The sequence below is a fragment of the Hippichthys cyanospilos genome, chromosome 15, assembly GCF_059441005.1.
Source record: "Hippichthys cyanospilos isolate Australia breed blue-spotted pipefish chromosome 15, RoL_Hcya_1.0, whole genome shotgun sequence".
NCBI lineage: Eukaryota > Metazoa > Chordata > Actinopteri > Syngnathiformes > Syngnathidae > Hippichthys > Hippichthys cyanospilos.
The window spans coordinates 13,375,147-13,401,222 of NC_142383.1; the positions used below are offsets into that span (position 1 = coordinate 13,375,147).

General features: G+C 35.6%; 1 protein-coding gene across 2 annotated transcripts in view; it reads right to left on the reverse strand.

Annotated features, from left to right (window-relative positions):
- Window positions 1-12,838: 12,838 nt before the first annotated feature.
- rimbp2a (RIMS binding protein 2a) overlaps window positions 12,839-26,076 on the reverse strand; it is a 60,333-nt gene continuing 47,095 nt past the window's right edge. For both annotated transcript variants that reach the window (XM_088435206.1, XM_088435207.1), the window contains 10 exons: window positions 25,906-26,061; window positions 25,549-25,695; window positions 23,585-23,687; window positions 22,184-22,312; window positions 20,292-20,455; window positions 18,566-18,734; window positions 18,391-18,491; window positions 17,535-17,606; window positions 16,641-16,805; window positions 12,839-13,228 (listed from right to left, as the gene is read on the reverse strand). In XM_088435206.1, coding sequence (XP_088291332.1) covers window positions 13,004-13,228; window positions 16,641-16,805; window positions 17,535-17,606; window positions 18,391-18,491; window positions 18,566-18,734; window positions 20,292-20,455; window positions 22,184-22,312; window positions 23,585-23,687; window positions 25,549-25,695; window positions 25,906-26,061 — 1,431 coding nt within the window. In that variant the 3' untranslated portion in view covers window positions 12,839-13,003. The remainder of the gene's footprint in view (window positions 13,229-16,640; window positions 16,806-17,534; window positions 17,607-18,390; window positions 18,492-18,565; window positions 18,735-20,291; window positions 20,456-22,183; window positions 22,313-23,584; window positions 23,688-25,548; window positions 25,696-25,905; window positions 26,062-26,076) is intronic.

The window sequence follows — 26,076 nt, forward strand, 5'->3', positions numbered from 1 at the left end:
GTTCGACTGAGTAATCCTATTTACTTATATGTGAATAAATGTATTGGGTCACCTGACCGTTAAGCCAATGGTAAGTTAACACGTTGGCTACCAGCCAAAACCCCAGCCACTATTGTAGCTTCTATTCTATGCGCCTTATAATGCATAGTGTACTGTAAATGGAAATAATTTTAAAATAACCAGCCCGCTCAAAATGGATTTGGGACATAAAGCTTTCAATAGAAAAGAATGAGTTAAGGTATTCACTGACAGCCCTTTAACAATGAAAGTTTAGCATCTTTGGTATTTTATCAAAATCTTAAAAGTCATAATTAGCATTTTGCGGGCCACGTGAAATGATGTGGCAAGCCGGATTTGGCCCCCGGGACTTGAGTTTGACACCTGTGATCAAGTGGATGAATAAAAAAAACCCTGCCCCTATTGTAGCTTCTGTTCTATGCGCCTTATAATGCATAGTGTACTGTAAATGAAAATAATTTAAAAATAGACCATTCATTGAAAATGTGTCATAATCTGATGCGCCTTATACTGCGGAAAATATAATACATTGTTTTTGCCTTGGTGGGGCAGTTAACCCTTGTGGCATTATGTTACAAATTATGAAAATTCATTTTTTTACGACGTCATAAAAGAATAAACAAAAAAACACTAGGGAGCTGACATTTTCAGCAGATGATTAAAACGTGAAATTTCAAAATTCATTGGTTCTCACATTTCTATGCGATTGCAGCCGGACGTGCGAGATTTTGCGGACATAAATAATCAGTGTCCAAATTTTGGACCATATAAAACCATTATAATTACAATGTTTTAGATGCATTTTAATTGGATTTATGATATTGATTTTCCTGCGATTTTTGCAACACTCCATTGTATGGTAGTCAAACTATGTCAGCAAACAAAGTTATTTGCTGACTTGTGTTTCATCTCAAGACACTAGGTGGCGGTAAGAGCAGTTAATGGCTAAAGTGAAAATTCTGACTATCATCATTTTTAATCAGAACTATTCAAAGAGAATAAATCATACTCAAAATTCCGTTTAAGAACTCACATTTTATTCCGAATTCTGATAATAGTTTGAATTTTTACTGGATTTTATCGTGCAAATTCTGATGAGGGTGAGATGAGGTCCAGTTTGCTCGCTCCAACTTCATTCTTCATTCCCTCAGTCGACCTTTTTAAATGTTAGAGCAACTGTGCCAAGCGGAGCCTCCTGCACCTGCTTCGGGGACATTTTTATAACAAGGTGCCAGGAGCCCATGCAGACATTATTGGTAAATAAAGACTTCTTTGTCTCGCCGCAAAGGCTGTTGGCCAATATATATATGACGTGTACCTTGGAGAAACATTCCAAGGACTCCAAATTACCTCCACTTTGAAAAGTGAATGTAGTCCATGAAATGTTTGTTTACTCTTCTGTGCCGCTGCGATGGGTATAATGGAGATTCTTCGCTGGCTGTCATCGGTAAAAAAAAAAAAAAAAAAAATTATATATATATTCGTGCACTTTCAGTCATCCAAACAGGCTCTGAGCTATTTTTCACTTGTTGATTAGTCCTTGAAGGAGTTCTTCAGCGGTGCAATGTGATTACATGCTGCTTGTTCACTTTGTCCTTGTGTGTTGCGGGGGCGAGCCGTCCGTTTGATCCCAGAGCTTCCAGTGAGCGTTAATCATATCCACGCTGCAAAAAGTTCATTTGAAGAAAGTAAAAAAAAGAAAGAAAAAAACGCATATTTGAAGACGTAGTTGTCAAACTCCGGTCCTCGAGATCCAGAGTCCGTGTTTTCCGGGTTACGCTCTCTCTCCAATACATCTGATTCAGATGCGGTTCTCAAATGTGTTTTTTCAGTGATGTACCCCCTGTGAAATATTTTTTCAGACTTCATTGTGTTGGTCCACAAAAAAATAATCAATCTAAAGAGGCCTCTTTTGGATCATAGAAGAAATCCGTCGAATAACTAGTCATTCAAACTCCCAAAGCGATCATGATCCTCGTGCATGTCATGCACCTCGTGCACTCACATCGCTTCCTTTTCCTTCTTTATTTACCATTGCAAACAAACCGTCCATTTCCTTGTTTTTCACGTTTTTATTTGCAATTGGCATACAAGCCAGAAACTCGCTCGGCTGCACACAAACTGACATCCAAAACGTGATTTGAATTACGTTGGTGAAGGTTTTTCTCCTTGGCTTTTCGTAGTTTAAAGAAACATGATTGCTCCCTTCTACTTAAACCTATGAATATATATAAAAATAAATGTTGGTTGGAACACATTAATTTACACCCTATTGAAATTTATAGTTGGTTTTCAAAATGAATAACGCTCTAATTATTATATATTGTAACGTTAAAGTCAGTATTTTGAGAAAAATAAATCCTAATCCTTTTCCGTCAAAATACCATATAAGAGCACACCATTTTGCAATAACTATTAATATATTTAAAAATACATATATATTATACCATATTACCAGCCAGAGACGCTGATACAATATTTTAATGTTGCTTTGCAATAATGTGTTTGATTATCTGAAAATTAGCAATATATGTTGATGGAAGCATGACATTCACTTTAATATTTTCACAAATTTAGCAAGTATGCAAGCTTCCGCTGAACATGTCAAATGAATGCATTGAGATTTTAACTGTCACTTTTTGATGTTACAAAAAATACAAGGAGGCTAAAATATTGCATGGAATGTCAAAACATGATGGCTTTCAATATCCCTTCTAAATGCTTGCAAACGGGAGGTCAGATCCACATCTTATAGGTTCCAAATGTAGCCCATGTCAGGCTCATTTACTGCCATTCAAAATTCGAATTATTGTCAATTTTGGACATATTATTAACCCGATGTTTTATCATGTATTTCCACAGTTTTTGTTTTTTTTTTTGCATTAATCCTTTCAATGGCAACTCGCAAATGGGTTGCAATAGAAATGTTTGTGTTGACACCCTTAAACCACCGGGTGGCAGTAGTGGGCAACTTATGACATTTGCAAGCCTTTCAGTGACTTCGATGACTGGCTTAGCCTGGACTCCCAAAATGCAAAAGTATTCATAATTTATAAAAGTCATAAAGCTTAATAATACTTATAACATAAGAAAAATAATGAATGATTTTATAAATATATAAATATACAGTGTAGTTTTTTTACAATTTTTGTACATAAAGGAGGTGCCCCCCCCCCCGTCACACTTTGTGACATTAACAAATGTATCAATGTTACATTCCAAAGCACCTTGCGATGAAGTTCCCTCCCATTGTTCACTTTTTTTTTATTATTATTCACCATAATTTCTCAAAATGCCGAATCTGCACACTTCTTGCCCCATTCATCATCAAGCCAAAGACGAATACAGCAGGAGGAGCAAATTAGAAGGCCAAAGCAAAACAAAAAGTTCAGCAGTATGAAAAGTTATTTTTTTATCTTTCCTCAAAAGTCTTACGATAAACTGCATCTAAACTTTTAGTGAATAAACAAACAATTTTTTTGTGCTAGCATGCACTCTAAATCTCACCGGCTGAGTGTCATGGCAAATAAATTCCAAGGCAAACTAGCGCAGAAGACATACACCGGCAACCAGGGTCATGTTTAAAGAATGCTCCACATGAAATTGATTTCTTTCTATTAGCAGTCATAATGCTCTAAAACGCTTCTATTAAGTCCACAGAGGAGCCTCTCACCTTTCGTCTGACACCTGCAACTATGACCGCTCCGCGATAGTCCAGTTCACAGACAGGTCATCGTATGATTAAACACTCTATTAACCTTTACTGACAGTAATCCAGATGAGAAATTATTATTGAACTAGCAAGGCGCTATCGGTATTTACGTATAGCAACAAAAACAAGGATTTACCGGATTATCCTCTTCATGCAAGCCGAAATATAGAATAGAACGCAATAGGATGGGAAAAAAATATGGTACGTACTATACAATACCGATACGTTGTGGTACTGATGCGATACTGTATGGTATGATATGGGTACAGGAAGTATGAAATGCTGAGAAGTGATGGCGAAAACAGGTTCATCTATTTTCCTCAATAAATACTTTGTATTTTTGAAAAGTGATTCTATGCCTGCGAAACTTTAATTACTTTGTTGAAAAGTATTTAGAAAAAAAAAAAAAAATTCGTCCAAGAGTATTTGGCACATTGTTTCTCTGTGCAAAATTAACAAAAACACGAAAATGTCACCAAGTGTTGCCATTCAATTGGCCCATACCTATATGATAGTACTATTCGATACAGTGCTGTATAATACAATGCAATATTGATACAATACAATACGATACCGATCCGATGTGATGCAATACTGATCTGATATCAGTACAATATCATACAATACTCATACCGTATAGATGCAATATGCTACTGCACGATATGGTACAAAACGATTCGACATGCTCTGATGACAAAGTAATGCAGTATGATTCGATACAGTATTGATATGATACCATAGAGTTACGATCCAATAGCCATGAAATACAGTGTGACTTGATGACCAATACTTTACGATACTGATACAAATGTTGCAGTCCGATACCAATACAATACAACACCGATTTTAACGCTGTACAATATGATACATGATTGATATGATACCTTTTAATTACAAGACAATCGCGATGAAATACGGTGTGATTTGATGACCAATACTTTACAATACTGATACAAACGTTGCAATACGATACCAATACAATACAACACCGATTTAAATGCAGTACAATATGATACATTATTGATATGATACCTATTAGTTACCATACAGTATTAATAATATACGGTATGATGATGCCAATACTTTAGAATAAATGCCAGTATATAATGATACGATGTCATATGTTTCAACGTGATACTGTAACATATGATACAGTATTGATATGATACTGATACCATAGTTACAAGACAATAGCAATGAAATACGGTGTGATTTGATGACCAATACTTTACGATACTGATACAAATATTGCAGTACGATACCAATACAAGACAACACCGTTGTTAATGCAGTACAATATGATACAATATTGATATGATACCTATTAATTACAATACAATATCGATAATATGCGGTATGATGATGCTCATACATAAGAATACTGACACTATATGTTGTGATACGATACCAATCCAACACTGATTCTTTAGGACACATCACAATAAAATACCGGAATAATACGATCCCGGTACAATACCGTTTGATCCAATACGATATCGAATGTATGATAATGGAAACATCTTCAAGCTTCTCCCTCTATTGTTGAACCAGTCAGTCTCCTACATGAAAATCCGCCCCTAAAAATCACCAGTCCGGCAATCGAATCCACACATTTTCTCGGTCTTATTTCTACTTCAACTCCGAAAAGAAGAAGAAGAAGAAAAGGAGTAATTATATAAGCCGAAAGCAGTGATCCGCAAAAACACGGCAAATAAGGATAAAGGTGTAAATGCGTTCTGACATCCCTGACATGGAACATATACGGTCTGCTTGGCAACTTGTCAAAATCCCGTCTGCTTTACAGTAGCAGGAATGAACAAATATAATGAACGTGTAGGCTTTCGCTGCACTAGAAGGTCAAAATAACGCACGCAGAAGGCACGTAATGCAAGAAAAACTGTGAGGGGAGGGGGGAGGGGGGGGGGGGGGGCATGGGTCAGCGGTGGCCCGAAAGGTTATTTTTACCCCGGGGCCTTTCAAATGAATTAAATGCACTGGTGGAAATGTAACATACATTATGCAAGCAAACAGTCATTAAAATATGCAAAGTAAGTGTGGCGTTTAGGGCTGCTGCTCGGGCGTTTTTAATGCCGGCCTGCGCCGCTTAAGCTTCGCCCGTGTCAAGCAAACAAATAAGTTCAACTTCCAAGAGAGCCGTCCGGCTTTGCTCCGCTATCAAAAAGCGAGATGAAATGTACGGTGGCTCCGATAGGTCAAAAGAGGGGGTTTTATGAAATATTCAGAAAGGGCATGGGGAAGATGGATGTCTCCTGGTGTCCCCTCTTCTGATGGTGGGAGAGGTGGCAGGTGAGTGATGGAGAGCTTACAGCTGGCGAGAATTTTAAACTTGACCCTCGGGGGACGGGAGAGGGAGAAAAAAATGGTGGGAAGACGGTGAAAAGGTGGGTGCGGTTTGAATGCACAGGATGCTACAAAATGGCGTAAAAGTTCAAGTTAGCGAGGACAAAAGAAAGACATTCTTTTCTTTTTTTTGCCATTATAGTTGCAGCTTATGGTAAGAGGTTTTTTTTTTTTTTTTTTTAACTTCAGAACACATGTACTTGATTGTAATCAAACGGGTCTTCAAAGAGAAAGCACTGCTGCCCTCCTGAGGTTTGTGACGTAACTGCACAATCAAAAGTTCAAAAAAAAACCAAAAACAAATGTATAGTAACACTCGCCCCTCAAAAAAAAAATAAAAAACAAGCGACCGTGGTTATTTTTGAGAAGAAAAGATCATTTATAGTGTATTTATTATTATTATTATTATTATTATTATTATTATTATTATTATTATTATTATTATTATTATTATTATGTATATATATATGTAAGGCCATTTAAAAGTAATGCATTATAATTTTCACGTTAAAAATAAAAGACTACGCACAGTAAAACAAAAGAAACTGCACATCTACAGCACATGTTTTTCTGAGCATCAAGAGTAAAAATTAAAAAGGAATTTTTAATTTCAGTTCCAAATGAGTGTTTTTATTTATGTATTTGTTTATGGTGAAAAAAAACGTTTTCCTAGATTTTTTTTTAAATATTAAAAAAAAACGTACATTAATCTTATGTTGGGGGGCTTACTTGGCAAGCAAATGCCTTGCATGGTCTTTTCTTGGAGGGTATGAGGGCCTGACGATACAAAGTAGTTTTGGGGTGAAAAAAAAGCCTTACTGCACATGGTCATTTTGGGTGAAATGTCGTTCTAAATCATGCATATTTGTTTTTGCAGGGGGAAAAAAAAAACCTTACTCTACATGGTCATTTGGGGCAAAAAAAAGTCACGATATTTTGCAAAATATTGCAAAAAAAAAAAAAAAGCAAATTTGTTTTGGTGATAAAACGCATTGCTGATCTTTTTTTTGCGAAAAAATAAGATCTCATCATCATTTTTGCGGAAATTTAACACCTTACTATATATATTGTGTGTGTGTGTGTGTGTGTTATGTTTTTTTTTTAATGCCTTGCTAAACATGGTCTTTTTTGCAAATAAACACCTTGCTTTATTATGCATAGCCGTTTAGGGGTGGAAAAATAAGCTTTATGATACATGGCCGTTTAAAGAAAAAAGCTTACTTTTTGAGGAATAAAAATGCCTGGTTGAGTTTTTTGGAAAAAATAAATACGAATCCCTTACCATATGCAGTCTTTTTATTTTTTGGCGGAAAAATGACTTACTATTAATGGTTTAATTTGGGGATAAAACTCAATAGGCATGGTAGTTTTTTCATGAAAGAATGCCTTAATATACATGGTATTTTTTTGAAAAAATAAATAAATAAAACGCATAATTATGTGGTTGTTTTGGGGCATAAAAACATAACAAATTACCACAGAATGTTTTTCAATGAAAGGCCTTACTGATCTTTTTTTTTTTCCTTGATATTTGATACTTAGCCATTTTTGGGTGAAAAAAAACGGCCTACTCTACATGGTCATTTTTGGCCAAAAAAAAAAAAAAAACTATACATGGTCATTTTTTGCGTAAAAAAAGCATTTTTATGAATGGTCATATTTTCGAGGGGACAGAGACCTGCGAGTCAAGTATGAGGGAAAAACATGTCATTTTATTTTTGGTTTGTTTATGGTTTAGAAAAAAAAATATTAGAAAAAAAAACTGTCGTTTTTATTTATAGCTAAAAAAAATAACAACTTAAAGGGAGCAAACACCTTACGCTTTTGTTTTTTTTGGGGGGTTATTTTTGCGAAAAAAAACCTTATTATTCATTTGTAATCGATACAATAGAAACACATTCAGATACATTTTGAAAGCCAACTGACCAGCTATTTATTTCAACTTTATTTACTCTTACTTGACAGTTTTGAAATCCCTCCAAAATTTGTGTGAACAAGCGCCTACTATTCACACTTTAAAACAGCTCCCAGACGTCTTAATAACAGATTTGTGAGGTATTTTCTTCAAATAACTCGAAGCATCAAGTATTATAGCATACTTTAGACACCCTTTATTTGAGTCCTGTTGAAATTAGGGTCTTTAAAGCAGATGGCCCCTCTCAGGCAAGTTTGGTAGCCCTCAATCCATCTCCTGTACTGCTGGAAAAGTTAGCATGACAAAAATAAATAAATGCAAACATTTTACAAAATATCAAATTTATTCAGGTTATAAAAGTCAGCTTTTTTTTTCCACATGCAAACCCACACAATCACCATAAATACTGCCCAATAATATCTTTTTTTTTTTCTCCGCAACTTTGATTCACAAAGATAGCACATACGGTGGACTATACATCTGATTTCAAAAGACACTATGAGAATGCGATTTATTTATTTTTTGTCAACTCTGAAAAAAGGCTGTCGTAAACTCAAATAGAAATGTCTCAAAATGATTTGATACAAAACAATAACACCAAAACACCTGTTCAACTGGAAATTATTATTATTATTATGGTTTGTGGGCCACTCAGAGAAACAGCTTGTCTATGGAACAAATCCATACATCCATCAACAGGAAATTAATACATATTGCACCATAAACTGATCTGAAAAATACACTCATTCAATCCCAAAGGCATATTTTTACGTTTTTTTTAAAACTTTTTTTAACCTTTTTTCTTGACATAAAGTGTTTGGCTAAAAGACGTGCACAAAATGGCTCGCTCTAAATTATTTACATACTAAAGTAATTGATTACTATATGTAATCAAGTATTATATTCATTTACTTTAGTTACCCATTGGAGTACAAAAGTAATTAAATGCTTTACGGTTAGCAAGGAACTGTGGGTACTACAATACAATACTATATATAATATATATTATATTTAGTATTGTATTGTATTTTAGTATAGTATACTATATATATATATATATATATATATATATATATATATATATATATATATATATATATATATATATATATATATATATTATTTTTAGTATTGTATTTTAGTATTGTAGTACCCACACTTTTGTACTCCAATGGGTAACTAAAGTAAATGAATATAATACTTGATTACAGATAGTAATCAGTTACTTTAGTATGTAAACACTAAAGTATTTACTTTAGTAAATACTAAATATGTAAATACTAAAGTATTTACTTTAATAAATACTTTAGTATTTACTTTAGTAAATACTTTAGTATTTACTTTAGTATATATATATATATATATATATATAATATATAAATTATTTTTAGTATTGTAGTACCCACAGTTCCTTGCTAACCGTAAAGCATTTAATTACTTTTGTACTCGAATGGGTAACTAAAGTAAATGCATATATATATATATATATATATATATATATATATATATATAAGAAACTAAAGTAATTGATTACTTTTGCTACTCAAAAATTAATCAATTATTTTATACATTAAAGCAATCAATGTTGATGACTTCAGTATCTAAAAAAATATTTAAGTATTTCAGTGGATGGGATTGAATGTAAGGACTAAAGTAAAAAGTAAAAACTAAGTAAAAAATGAAAAATAGAAAAAAAAACATAAATATGCCTTTGGGACTGAATGGATCAATTACTTAATTCTGTCAGGTTTTTCACCTCAGTAACTTTCTGGATACAAAAAATAATCATCACTGATTTATGTTGTGGAATAATCACATCCAAATTCAAACATCAAAAATAAAAAAAAGAAAAAAAAAGGATTTCAATGGTTTCGGTTAGTACTAGTTTGAAAATCAATGGTCATTTATTTGCGGTATACAAAAATATTTTAAAATAACACATTTTGCACTAGGGCACCCCCTACAGTTTTTAAATGTAATTGTATTTAATTTTTGCGAATAACTTTTCACATCAGTGTGAATACGAATTCATTGACAAATACCAGAAGCATTTGCTCATGTTTAATGTTATAACGTTACTTTTGAAATCAACATTTTAGTGTAACACATTTGTACAAGCGCGGCATTAAAACGCTTGGTTTCCACTAACGGTCGCCACGGCAACGCCAAGTGTAATTATTAGGACCCAAAGTGTCATTTTGAATTCCAACTGCCCTTTATAATCACTGGAAAAAAAAATATGTACCCTAACATGTAAGTACAAACACACATGATCTGTACATACTGTAAATATTACGTAGAAAAAAATTCACCTGCGTAAAAGAAGTTGGTTTTTTTTTTTTTTTATGTACCCACACGACAACCAATAGTTTTGATTTGTCCTTGTTTCAAGGTGGCCTTCTGCTTATATTACAAATTCTGATAATATTATGGCAAACATGAGTTGTCAAATGTCAAAACAAAAAACTAAGGAAAGTGCAAGACATGAGTCACATGAAACAAAAATTACTTTGCAAGCGTCAAACCATAAAAAGACAGTCCAAAAATTTGCTCCAAAATCATTTTTGCCTCCATACACCTTCATAAATAATTTGAAATTAGACAGAAAATGTCATTTTTGAGGGAGAAAGAAATTCAAATAGTCCAAAAAAATATTTGGAGTATTGGTTTGTTTTGTAACTTTAAAGCTAGCATAAATTTTAAAATATTAAAAGCATATTACAGTTTGACTTGTTATCTAAGATGGCGGCCATTTTGTCACTTTGTCAATTACAGTTAGCCAGAGTTCAAGGATCGACCAATCATGGTTCAGCTTTTAAACAACATCTGCCCCCCCCCCCCCCCCCCCCCCGAAAAAAAATTGTGTGCCGTGATTGGTCATGTGACTGTGATGTCATTTTCAGGCAACACTCAGGGACAAAATGGCCAGCCCCTGAGATGGTGAAAAAAAATAAATAAATAAACGTTATACAGCGAACAAAAACAAAAACAAATTTCAAAAGACAAAACCAAAAATGAGAAAACAATAGAAAATTAAACCTAAAAAAAAATCAAAAATGTTGCAACAGAACAAAAAAAGCAAATCAAAAAACAAGCAGAAGAAAAGAAAAAAAATGGAAGAAAAAAACTAAAATGTGGCAAAAAAAATAAAAAAGCAATTTAACTGCATACAAGCAAAAAAGAAAAAAGACTACAAGAAAATTATATTAGCTGCAAACCCACAACACAAGACAAAACACAACAGCAAAACCAAAAAATCGTAAACTAAAGACTAATAAGTAGCACATCAAAAAGAAATCAAAAATCACAAAAAAGCAAACAAGCAAAAGAAAATTTTTTGCATGCGAAAAAAACCCAAAACATTTTCTTTTGTTTTTTTTAATTTGTGATTTTGAACTTTTTGTTTTGTTGTATTTTTTTGCCATTTCCTTTTTTTGTTTTATTTGCTGCTGCATTTCATCTTTCATCTTTTTTTCTGTATTTGTTCTTCTAAAGGTGTTCAATTCAATTTTTTTTTTTTTTTATTTGCCCCATTTTCATCTGAACTATTGCATAACAATTTGTCAGCAATCTGAAATGTACCAGTACACAAACTAAAAAACACAAACTGTATTTTTCATGGCGTACAAACACAATATTATTCCAGATGAAAATAGACTAGTGGGGGGGGAGCATAGAACATAATAACTCATTCAATGCCAGGAACGTATTTTCACGTTTTTTTTTTAAGAGTTCAGACATTAAACCCCGGATACTTAAGTATGAATTCGATACTTAACTACATTAATTTCCAGATACTTACATTTTAAATCGATACTTAAGTATCTGGGATTGTATGTCTGGACTCTTAAAAAAAACGTGAAACTACGTCCCTGGCATTGAATGAGTTCATGTAAAAAAAAAAAAAAAAAAAAAAAAGTCTTGAGAGTTAAAATCTATATAACACGGTGGTGTATTGAGGCCAAATGATGAAAACGTCATTGCACAAATAATAACAAATTATGGACTCCACTGCTATGATTTGACCTTCAAGGACGAAAACCTAGTGAAATGAGGAACATCACACTTATTCTGTTTTAAAGGCCACTGAGAGGCTCTCCTGGTGCTCCAAAAGCTCTTTTTGCACGAATGCTTCATGATTCCACCCCATTTCCAATAAAATTTTTCCATACACCGTATGCTACCCGACTATACAATATTGCACTAAATAAAGCTTTTAGGATCTATTTTTTTTATTTTTTTGTAAATACTGACGCAGCTAAAGCGACCGGCGGAGACAGCGAGGGATCTGCTTCGATTGGCTGTTGAAAGCGACTCCGACCACGCCCACAGCGGCGCAGTCCTCCGCATCTGCCCGCGTGAAAATCCGATTCTGCTTATAGCTACGCCATCCGTCGCCCTGGATTTACGGCGGTCGCGAAAAAATTCAGTTTAGCAGCTCGTATCACTTCCGGCGTTATCTTTTTCCAACTTTTTTTTTTTTTCATTCCTAACATACTGTAAAGCAGGGGTGTCTAACTCATATTTGTCGGGGGCCGCATTGTCGTTATGGTTTTAGTTAGAGAACCGGTATGATTTGAAACCAAATAAATTTTAGGTGTGTTCAAAAGAGATATTGGGAACAAAAAATGCTTATTTTTACCCCCAAATTTTTGAATGCAAATGTAGTATTTTAACCAGAAACTTGAATTTGGATCAGGATTTCACGGGCCACATAAATTGATGTGGCGGGCCGGATCTGGGCCCCCGGGCCTTGAGTTTGACACCGGTGCTGTAAAGAGTACGTAAGCATTCCCGGGTACCCTGCATGAAAGAATGTAATAAGATTCAAATACACGTGACGGGAACAATCCTTTGATTAAAATACATCACAGTCATGTTTTTCTTATTTTTCACGCTCGATCATCTCTCGATTTTGGCACTATACACAACATTTGGACGGAAGAAGAACCGAAGCGCCCAGTAGTTCTGAAAGTGGAGGGGCTGAATGCGGGTTTTTATTTGGCGGGGGACAGTCGCTTGAGTAATTTTTTCCCCTTGGAGAGGAGTCCTTTCTTCTTCTTGTTTGCTAAATCTTGAGGGTCGCGGGGGTCCAGGGGGAGGGTGGTGGGACCCCTTGTGGGGCTGAGGGGTCTCATGGTGCCCGGCAGAAGAGGGCGGACAATCGGGGACGGCGCGCGTACGGGCGTGACCTGGTTATCGGCGAGGGGTTCGGCGGCGATCTGAGGAGAGAGGCGGTGGGGGGGAGGGAAGCAAGGAAGTGTTGGACACTGGAATGTTGTCTCCTTGGGGACACAACGTGATTTTCAAGGGGGCTTTGTGTGTTTTGATAGAAGCAAAAATGCGTTTCTAGCCCATTTTTTGGGGTGCTCAAGCACCCCTCTGTTGAATTCCAGCACCCCCTGAATTTAAGGGATTGCGTTTTAGATAGCAAGCTAATGCGGCAAATAAAATATTCTGCTCCAACGTATAGTTTTAACGACAAAATGCGCTTCGTTTTACTCAATTCGTCCAACTTCTTCCCGAAATTTTCACAGCTGATAAGCTGACGTGGCATTAAAGTACAGATGATTTAATGTGATTCTTACAGTGAGAATTCTGACTTCTAAGACGTTGGAAAACAAGTCAGAATTGAGAATATGAGAATTCCAAACTCTGACAAATAAATTCAGAATTTAAAAATTGTCAGATTAAAGTCAGAAGTCTCACTAAATGCAGAATTCTGAGAAGTCAGATTTCTAACTTTCAGTGGGAATTAAAGTATAGCCTTTAAAAATGGTTTCAGTGTAATCTGAGGTCAGAATTCTCAATAGTCAGAGTTCTGATTTTAGTGTTCTTAGACTAAACTAAAATTAAGAATTCTCAATCAAATCAATTTTGAGTTGTCAAATTTCAGCTTTAAAGTGAGAATTTTGAATGCAAAGTCCAAATTCTGACGTCACAAATCTAAGATTATAGATGCAAAATGTGGTCTTTTTGTCAAAATTCAGAGTTTAAAGTTAAAATTCTGAGAGAAGAAAACTGGATATTAAGAATACAGTCAGGAGTTTGGCTTTAAAAAAAAATCCTAAAGTTAAAATGCTGAGTTTAAAGTGATAAATCTGAATTCTGAGTGTAAAGTGAGAATTTTGACTTCTAAGACTTCCGACTTTTGAAAATAGTAAAATTTCTGACTTTAATTTGATTAGTCTGAAAGTATCATTTCTAAGTCAAAATTCAAAGAAAAAAAATTAACTTTGAAAATAAAATCAGAATTTTGACTTCAAAGAGAATTAGACTAAAGTCAGAATTCTGACCTCAAAGAGAATTTTGAGTGTAAACTCAGAAATCTGAATCAAACGTGAGAATAGTGAGAGATCTGAGAATGAAGTCGGAATTCTGAGAAGTGAGAATACTGCCAACATTTTTTTTTCTCCACTACTATCTTATTTGAGACGCACTTGTGTTTTTGAACAAAATGGCAACGTAAAAGCGTTAGAATCCGCCACCAGTCGGCCATGAGGGAACATACAGAAGGAGCGCAGTCTTATCAAGTACAACACCCAAGGACACAAATGGAGATACCAGGCTTGTCTTCTAATGCGTTAGCTCGATGCACCTGTTTGTTTTGCACTCATTTTAAGTTAGATGGCTTAAATTGTCAAAAAAAAAAAAAATGATGTCAAGTTGGAGCGCATTAGAGCTGCCAGTTTGGTATCTCAAGTTGCTGACTTCCTTTATGGCGGAAAAATGAAGTTTCATGAAACACTTGTGATTTTTTTTTTAACTCCACTAGATGGTGCTCTTGGTTTAGAGATAAATGCTAATGCGGTGGAAATGTATGAAATTTCCAATTGCCTTTTTGAACCAAAAGTTCTATCACGTGTGAGCAAGTGCTTCATGAAGCTTCATGATAGACTTGTGATTTTTTTATTCCACTAGATGATGCTCTTGGTTCAAATGTAATATGTATTTAAATGTATGAACTAAGAGTGCCATCTAGAGGAGTACAGAAAAAGCACAAGTTCTTCATGAAGCTTCATGCTACACTTGAACCAAGAGTGCCATTTAGAGTCGTCAAAAAAAGTACCACAATTGCTTCATTAAGGCTTCATGACATACTTGTGATTTTTTTCTCACCAGATGATGCTCTTGGTTTAAATGTATAGTGTATTTAAATATGTGAACCAAGAGTGCATTGAGTTAAAAAAATCATAAGTGCTTCCTGAAGCTTCATGAAACACTAGTGATTTTTCTTACCCCACTAGATGGTGCTCTTGTTTTAAATGTATCTAATTTCCAGTGCCTCTTTGAATCAAGAGTGGCATTTAGATGAGTCTAAAATACAAGTGCTTCATGAGGCTTCATGATGCTTATGTTTTTTTTCTCTGCTTTTGGTTTAAATGTTTTATGCATTTAAATGTATGAACTACAAGTGTAATTTAGAGGAGTCAAAAAAATCAGTGTTTCATTAAGCTAAATGAATTCTCATGATACGCTTGTGATTTTTTTTTTGATGCACTGTATTTCCATTGCCTCTTTGAACCAAGAGTGGGATCGAGAGGAGTCAAAAAATAGCACAAGTGCTTCATAAATCTTCGTGAAGTTTAATGAAGTCTCACGATACACTTGTGACATGTTTTTTTTTTTTTTTTTTGATGAACCATATTTCCATTGCCTCTTTGAACCAAGAATGTGATCGAGGGGAGTCAAAAAATACCACAAGCGCTTCATGAAGCTTCACGAAGCTTCATTTAGCCATCACTACTGTACGGAGGCACATCAGATGAAAAATTTTGCTCTAACTTTTTATTGTTGGACAAAGCGAGGTGAGGGAGGGGAAGAAAAAAAAAAAGAAAGAAAATGTAGCAGCGTAAGTCACCATCAGAAAGAACCCACAAACCACAAAGCACCACAATGAAAACAGTGACACACACAACAACAGAGAGCGCCAAAAGAAGGTTTTTAATATCCAATTTTTTTTTCTTTTCATTTCTTTTATTGTTCCTTCGTAACAACACATCTCGGATGTCTCAGCGCTTCGGTTAATTTTGGCCTCAAACGGAGCTGAAAAATAGATTGATGTGTGTGCAACATACATAAAGAAACAAAGCCTCTTTTTGGGAAACACAACAATAGAAAATGGATCCATTATGAAAAAGGCATGCTTTGTTTTTTTTTTCCCTCCAATGACTTTTTTTTTTCTCGGTGTAGCGGTGTAGCAGTTAGGTGTTATTAAAGCACTCGTTGCCGTACACGATCAATCACCACAGTGAGATTTCTGTGCAAAAAGGTAGAAATGGAAAGAATGAGTGGAGCCTCATCCAAGCATGCAAGAACCCCCGCTCCCCTTCCCCGCAGAGTCTATCCTCCCTCTGTCCGCGTCAGGCTTTGCTTCTTCCTTTCTCTGAGACTCAGAAAGGTGTCACACTTTTTTTCGTTTTGGTCGCCCCCTTTTTTCCCCCCCGACGGTGACGGAGCAGGGCGGATGGGAGGGGAGGGGGAGGAGTTGTTAGTCGCTCGCCACAGCCACCACACGGACAAGAAAGACACACAATGGAGAGCGCACGTGGAGCAAGCCGGGGATGGGGAGAAAGACGAGGAATGGAGGAACACGGGGCCTTAGCGCTGAGAGCGGCGATGGTGATGATGTACCCGTTTGCCCTCCGGGACGGCGCCGGCCGAGTTGCCGGCGAGGCGGTTGGCGGGCTCCTCCGGGGGGAGCTGGGAGGGCGTATCGGTCAGATACACCTCCACGTCGTCAGGCACTTCTTCCAGGAAGTTGGAGGGGACCAGACCGCGGTGACCGTTGATCTCGCCCTGTGGGGAAAAGAAAATTGAAAATTGAACATATGTTAATATATATATATATATATATATATATATATATATATATATATATATATATATATATTTATATGTGTGTATATATATATATATATATATATATATATATATATATATATATATATATATATATATATATATATATATATATATATATATATATATATATATATATATATGATTTTTTTTTTCTGCTACAAGTTCTCAATTAATCAATTATTTTAGCCCCTTAAGAAATGTTTTATTTTGGTACCTAATTACCTGTTAATTATCCAAAGTAATTGGATATTTTAGTACTTAACTACCTACAGTAATCAATTATTTGAGACCAAAGTGAGATTTGTTACTTCTAGGACTTCGGATTTCTTAGATAAATCAAAATTCAGAGAACAAAAATAGGAATTCAGAGAATAATGTCAGGATTCCAAAAATCCTTCAATTTTACTCAGAATTCTGGGAATAGACCAATTTCTGACTTCAAAGTGAGAATTTTGAGCGTAAAATGATTGATTACGTTAGTTTTTGATTCATTTATTACTGACCAAGTTGAGAGCCTCCTTTCGGCAAAAACTTGAATAAAATTGAAAGAAATGTAATGACGTACACGGGATTGAATTTTTAAATTTTTAAAACATAAAAATCTGTCTTTTTGGATTGAATGATTAGAATGAATCAATAAATATGATCATTGAGGGCACTCACATAATAGAAACCATCTTCATCAATATCACCAAACACTGCAATGATGTCACCGGTGCAGAAAGTCAGCTCAGCCTATCAGAGGAGGGAGATCGTTAATAGCGATGCAAACTAGGATTTTTATTATTGTTGTTATTAATAAAGTAACCGATCGTATGAAGTTGGATGTTTCATGTCTCCAACTCACACAATGCAAATAATTGCTAAAACATTTTATCACAGGCACAATGCAGTATTTTGACGATTTTTGGGCTATTTTCTTCCACGTCATTCTCGTAGTAGTTTGGCCAAGATATGGCTTACTCCCGGTAATGTGATAACTAAATTGTCATGCCATGTTGAACTTTGACATGTTGTCACCATCTGGGTGAAATTTCAGCTCCCTATTGTCTTCTTTCATTGATTTCCCTTCCCTGGCTTTGATGTACCGAGCAAAGGATTGGACAAAAATACTGCGCAAGACTTAAACAGAAGTGATTACGTTTTGAAATTGTGTTTTTTTTACTAAATGATATTTAGAAGAGACATCTTCAAGCTGCTAATAGCTCACCACAAAGACATACTGTATACTCACAGTAAGACCTATTGTCGATTATTTTAACATTTTCAGATGTAATCGTGCATCTCACTCTAATTATAAGAAAAGAAAACAATATCAAAGTTTCTATTTTTAATTATATGGCTCAGTTTGTTCTTGAAAAGTTAGCATAGCAGCTAACAAAGCTAGCTTGTACATTTGAGCAAAATCTAAGATTGGATTTCATTCTTTGAATTAAGTCATTAATACGAAATTCTAATTCACATTCAAAACTTTACTAAGTGTTTTAATGAGTAAATTTGATCGTTTATGATGTAATACCTCAATGTCAACATTAGGGGAGCTCTCTCGGGGATCGTAGTCGTACAGCGCCACCATCCGCCGGGAAGCCTCACCTCGACGGAGGCCTCTTCTGTTCTGTTCTGCGAGGGATGAATATTGAATCGATATCACTTATCATTTGTGCGTCAGTTCTTCACTTTCCTGTGTGTAGTACCTAATCTGTCCACCGGGGTGCTGAGTGGCAGGAAGCCTTGTTTGATGAGCTGATCCATGGTTTCGTCATCTTCTGCGCGGATTTCCGATACCATGTTACATGGGATCAGGCCCATCCGGCCTCTCACTTCTCCTCTGTAGAACCCGTCTGTATCTTTATCGCCATATATCTGCTCAAAAAGAGGCGGCGGGACAGTGCAAGGGGAAAATTAAATTTGCGGCGAATAAAGGATGCGTTGGGTCTGACATTAGCGACATTTTCAATAAAGTTGATTATGTTAAGGAATGAATGGGTGGTTTTGATGTTTATTTGCCATCCTGTTATTCAAAAAGATGCCACTGTAAATTTGATAGTTCAGAAAAAATACACAATCAAAAATGAATTATAATGCAGTTTGGTTTTTGTTTTTTTTTCGGTTGGTTTGTAACGTCAGAAAATGGACAAATATTTGCGATTATTGTTTAAAGCACAGGTGTCTCCTCTGAGTACAGTATTTTAAAAAAATCGAAGACTACAAAGTCCACTTTTTTTTTTAATTAAGCACACCAAAAAACAACAATCATTTCATTTGGATATTGCTTGTTTTTTTAACTGTATATTACAGTTGTTTTTTTTAATTGTTCCCTAAATAGCTTTCTATAAGGCAGTGCTTCTCAAGTAGTTTTTCTTTTTTCAATTTTGGACTAAGCTGTAACCCTTAGAAACACTGTAAAAAAACAATTAACAGCTGTTGAAAGTTGATATCTATTGCTTTTTTCTTTTGTTAATGTTAAATAGGGTACAGGTTTAGCAAATTATATTTTTAGGATATTCTGTAGGCTGCTTCGAAATGGACAAAGGGCCGCAAATGGCCCGGGGCCAAAGTTTGGAGACCCATGCTAATGTTTTATTTTGAGCCAACACAATCTGATTCCATAGAGGTTCATGAAAGCTTAACGATATTTATATATTTTAAATGATTACTCAAAAATAAAAAAAAGTTGTATTGATTCATTTGATAATTGATTATGAGTTGGCTAATCCATCAATTGTTGCACAATGACTCATTGTGAAATATTCATATAATCGGGACAATAAAGTAAAAATATTCCAACAATAGAATCATGAAAATATAATTTTATAAATTACGCTTTAATTTTGAATGAGAAATTTCATTATAACTATCGTAATATAGTAAAATCAAGGTCAAACTATTTTGTTTTTTCTACAGAAGACTGAACCACTTTTTTTTTTTTAACTAAGAATGCAAAAGAACAAATATAAATATTCCTAACTGTCAGTAAGCAATGATTCTTAGATTGAGGAAACTTAGATTGAGGAAATTTACCCAACATATCTTGAAAGCCTAACTGGAATTATGAAAATTAGAAGCTCTACTAGTCTTAACTTTGAAAGTTGTTGCATCAATTGTCGCATCATAAAAACCCAATGTTTGATTTTCTCTGAACCATTTTTGTTTTCAAAATGTAATTTCTATTTGTAACAAGCCTATTTCATTCCTTTACAAAATGAGAATCCATTAAAAATCCGCTCAATACATAGTCTTGTTATTGCCTACTATTGTCTACTTTATTATTTGCTCTACTGTGTGGAATGCAAGTCTGCTCTGGAAGTAAACAGAATAAGAACTTAATTTTGTAGTGGTACACATATAACAATAACACTCTTAATTCTCGGAATCGTAAGGTCCCTCGTTTCAAACGTCTTGTGTGACCGAAGTTCTCACCCTGATGATTTGGCCCTCTTTGAAGGGCAACTCCTCATCGGCCGCATCTGGGTTAGGGGACATGGATAGAGGGTCGTAGTCAAAGAGCGCCACAAATACCCGAAAGGACTCCTCTGTCTCCGACTCGTCAAAGTAGGTGGGAGAATGGCGATCCCTGTAGCCATCTTCAACACACAAATCAGAAGTAAGAGAGTGGCTCCAGACGCACATTGAGAGAAAATAAAAAATGCATTCCGGAAGAAATTAAAGTGCAGTTTTGATCATATTAAGGTCATTGGTGATAACGGTGGCCCAAAAGTGCAAGTTACACACGCAAAAAAATAGCTAAAAACGTTTATTGCGAATCAAAATGCAAGGTTAGAAAAGGCAAAAAAAAATATATATATATATATATATATATATATATATATATATATATATATATATATATCACGTTCAAACAAACCTAAACAAGCAAATTTAATTTGAAACAGAAAAATAAACACGTTAAAAAAGACAAAACACGACAACAAACGTAAAAATCCCAAACAAGAGACAAAGAAATAAAATAAGATTAATCACAAACAAAACACACGTTACAAAAAACACACACAGCAACAAAAATAAATTAAATACAAATAAAAAAACACACTGAAAAGACAAGGTGCAAACCAAAATCAAAAAACAAACATTGCAAAAAACAAAACATGACAAAACAAAATCACAAAAATATTAAATCACAACCAGAAACAAAAGAAAATTAACTGCACACAAAAAACGGCAAATAACAAACACAAAAGCAAAATAAAATAAAAAAACACATGACAAAAAAACACAGCAGCAAAATCCCAAATCACAAACAATAAACAAAACAAAAAACACGTTAAAAAGACAAAACACAACAGCAAAAAACAAAACATGACAGCAAAATCACAAAAATATTAAATCACAACAAAAACAAACAAAAAAATTACGTGCAAACAAAAAATGCCAAATAACAAAAAGAAATTGAAAAAAAAACATAAAATGTATAACAAGCAAAAACAAGTCACAAAACATGGAAAAGAAAATTATTTGCATAGAAAAAACAAAATCCGTTCATAAAATTTTCTTTTGCTTGTGTGTTTGATAGTTTCTGATTTTCCTGTCATGTTACATCTTTATGAATTAGTTTTGGCCAAATAATATTTGTTGTTATTTTATGATTCACTGTTTTGTTTTATGTTTGTTATCAATTTTCTTTTTGAGTTTTTTTTTATGAGAACCTTTTTTGGCGACGGGCTGCGAATTTGCACTTCAGGGCCATTGCCGCTTTTCATGAGATTTATTTGGGCCTAAAACCCAATGACAATCTCATATTGACAGTTTTGCATGAATTAGTGCAAGACAGCAATTTTCAATATGCACTTATCGAATTTTTTGTGGTGTAACATACAAACAGGAAGCAAGACAGACCGCAGCGCAAAACAGACAATAAATTAACATAAGGAACATAAATTGCTGTGACATGCACGCAACATAACACAAGTGGAACTACTCCATCATAAAAATCAAGGCAACATTCTATTGCGTCATTAATTGGCTGTAGAAACTGCAGAATAGAATCCTAAACTTAACCCCCCCTCCCCCCACCCAAAAAATAAAATCATACTATTTTTACCCTAGCAACCAAACGATGCATCAACCCGAAATGTAAACTCAAAGGTTCATGCTAAAACGCCTCCAAAAGTGTCACTTGTGCAAATAAGGCAAAGTGGGAGGGGTCTCGGCAGGCATCCGGAAAGCTCAGTGCAGTGAGGGAAGCGGTCTCGGTGTAATCAGGCCATCGCCGTGAACAACCCGGATCATTTGAGTTCCGGCTCGGCCGTATCTGTGCCGTGCAATCATGCGCGGAGCAACCAAAAGAGAAATACCGTGGGGAGACCCGGTGCCGCCCCCGCGCCTGCGCGAAGACCTGGTCCTGAACCGAGCTACTCTGCCATAGTTATTCTCCTCGGCGACGGGGGACATGTTTCCTTCACTGTTATTCTCTGAGGTAACTTCTACAGGAAACACCAATCAAAAGGGGCCGGGGGTCAAAACGCCAAAATGATTCCATCCAAAAGGTTAACATCGACGGAAGAAGACAGGATCGCGTGGAAAAAAAATTGAAAAGACATTTAGAAAGTTCAGGTCGCCGGTCAAGGGTGTGAGCAAATGTCATCGTAGAGTGAAACGCAGAATGAGGATGAATTCACTCGTTTAATATTTGTGGCCAAATATTATCGGAAATGTAAAATACAGATGAAACGGTACAGCATATTTGGAGGGTGTGACAATCAACGTACAGCGGATATAAAAAATCTGCACACCCCTGTTCAAATGCCCGTCTTTTTTATCATAAAACAGGCATATAATATATATATATATATATATATATATATATATATATATATATATATATATATATATATATATATATATATATATATATATATATATATATATATATATATATATATATATATATATATATATATATATATATATATATATATACTTATTTATATTTATATATAAACAATTAACTCAATTTCTATATCTCCAGCTGAACTAAAAAATAACTGAAATAAATGCAAAAAAAAAAAAAGATTAAAAGGTTAATCTCAGAAATTTGCAATTAATTAATTAGTTAATTAGTTAAATTAAATTTTCAAATTAAAACTTAAAATTTGCCCAGGGTCATAATTCCTCTTAAGACATTTTTAAGATATTCTAAAACAGTCTTTGTGTCTCAAGGAAGTTTTGAAAATGTTTAAAATCCCAATCAAAATTTGTCTGAGGATGCAATTTTTCTCAAGACATTCTGAAATAATTGTTTATGTCACCAGGAAATTTTGAAAATGTTTCAAATTCAAAATTCGCAAAGAAATTCTGAAAAAATTTCTAATTAAAACTAATTTGTCCAAGTTCCTAATTCTTCTTAAGACATAATTTATTTACATATCCTGAAAATCTTCTTTGTTCTGAAATAATCTTAGTTGTGCCCCGTTTGGCAGGGAAATGCAAAAAATGTTTACATTTGTCCCAGTTGCTCTCGAGAAATTCGTAAAAATTCTTAACCGTCCTTATCTTCTCTGCGAAATTTCGAAAATGTTTAAAATTCAAAATTCGTTCCACGTCGTACTTCTTAACTCTTAAGAAACAGTCTAAACGGTTTCCGGTGTGACAAGTAAACTTCGAAAATTCACGTTTATAATCCAAACATTCACCAATGAGAATCGGACGCATCGGAATCTTCCTCGCGGACAAAAACGAAGCCGGGTTGTACTAACCGATGGCGGGGACCATCAGAGGTCGTCTCTGAGGTTGCTGGCCGCCGTGATGAATCCTTCGCCCGCCGTCCCTGTCGTGACGGCCTCTAGAGGGAGTGTTTGACTACAATGCAGAATACAGGAAGGTTTCACACGCTGGCTTTTGCGCGGTAGCGCTCGTCAACGCGACGCGAGTCGACAGACGCCAACAAATCGGATGTAAACAAACTCATGCAGCGCTCAAAGACAAGCACACTGAAACACAGACGCACACGCAAACAAGCCCACCAGGAGGTTTATTCTTACGATACGGCAATTGGAATCATAAAGTAGGAGTTGGGAAATTGGTGAAATTTCAGCTTTCTTTTTTTTTCTCTTGCTAATGCCTGACAGTGGAACATCCAAAGTCAAACCTGGACTGAATGAGGAAGTTTTTTTACGTGTTGTTGGAAAATTAAGTCATGGGAATTATCAGCATCCGTTTTTTGTGCTCTGTCATGTGACCTTTGCTAACCGAGCCGCGATTGGTTGTTATCTGAGCCATGAGCAAATGTGATGTCATTTTCAGTTGACGGACAGGAATAAAATAAATTTTTTAAAAAAAAGGTGAATTTTGCTGCTTAATTCATATTCTACTCATAATATTATTCAGAACGGCAAGTTTAGACTCATTGCGCCACATAGAACAAAAATGATTGTTGTTCCTGTTCCTGTTATTATGATTATTTTTATTATTATGATTATTATTATTATTATTATTATAAGTGACATTGTTATTATGGCAATTGTAAATTTTAAGATATGAACTTTTGGCTTTATAGACCAAAAAAAATACTTTTTAACACTTAAAATGGCTAAATAAGTGGACTATCCCTTTAAAGGGACAGTGTGTAAGATTTAGACGTTTTTTTTCATTCAAAAGGAATTAATGAAATGATTGTAAGAGTGTGTAAGTGAATGAGTTAACGTTGTAAAGTAAAATATGTAACTGTAAAGGTTTTATGTAGGCAACACTTAGAATGAATACAGTGATCCTTCGCCACGTTACGTTTCACTTTTCGCGACTTCAGTGCGTCACGTTTATTTTTTCGGCCAAATGCTGTCACTTTAGAGCAACGCCAACCCAATGTTCTGCAATAACACTCCCAGATCAGTCTTAACTGGCCAAACTTCAAGGCCAATAAAATATTGTGTACTATATCTATGTAAATATGGGAGGTAACATGAAAGATTGACTTCCATTCCTCAGTTTGAATTGCATGTAGGTAATAGCTATGTTGTATGTGTGGAAACACTGCCATCCAATGGTCACAGTTGTCACTACACTGCTCAATTGGCTTATATTATGTAAGCATTAGTCAAGGGTGTCAGCTACCCTCCATAAAAAAAAAACGTATTTGACAAGATTTTTTTGTATTTATTATTGTTATTACACTTATAAAATGAGAATTCTCGTCCACGGCACTGAATGAGTTAAAAATCTGTCTTGTTCTGCGGCATTTGAAGGCATTTTTACCTAACACTCAACCACTCGATTCGACGGAGTCATAGCCGGTGATTTGGTAACAACTCTTCACAACTCTTTTGAAACTGTGCGCTTGTGGCTGTGAGTGAAAGAGCTGTGCGGAGGCGTGCATGTGGGGGAGGGGGCGGGGTGCGAGCGGATACATGAGGAAATGATGACAACACTCACTACGCTCTGATGCCTGTCGAAAATAAAGTTCACCGCAGAGGTTTTTCAGTCCCCATTAACTGTGAGAAACGAGGGAACGTCGTATTTTGCTTTGAAGCTAAAGAAGAGCGATTTGCGTTTGACTTTGGAGGTTGGGCTGTACTTCCTCTAAAACTCAGCACACACGCTAACAACACTTCTCAAAAGGCAAGAAAAAGGCAGCAGTGAGATATCTGCGCCTGTGCAGTTCTGCGAAGCAAGATTAAATTTGAGTCTCGCTGCTTGGAAGTACAGTAAGTGCAAAGAACTGCACCTTGGGTGTGTTGTGCGAGTTGCGTCGGCGTCCCTCGTCCAGCTGCATCTCTGAGTACAGCTCCTCCTCATCCTCTTCCATGATGTCAGACAGGTCAGAGCCGCGGCTGCTCTCGCTGTGATAATCTTCATTGTGACTATAGTGAGGCTTTTGACAGTCACACACAAACACACAGACCCGCTTGTGTAAGTCCACATACGTACAGTACGAGACGTGCACCACACGCATGACGAAGGAACAAAACGTACACACACGGGGACGCCGACGCCGGCGTGTTTGCATGCGGTAGGACAGTTGCGTTCATCTACGGGCGCTGTGTCGGAACTGCGAGAAGGCTCGTGGTGGAGCTTCACGTACCGGCCTCCCGAGCTCGGAACCTCGGAGGAACTCGTCCACGGAAGGGCCTCGTCGACGACGGCGTCCCAAGCCTTCTTCGTCGTCCTCTTCTTCGTCCGAGTGATGCTGGTGAAAGGTCGGACCCTGTTCGCCGTGGCCGGCGGGTCTCCGTTCCCCCTAAAACGGGGGGTG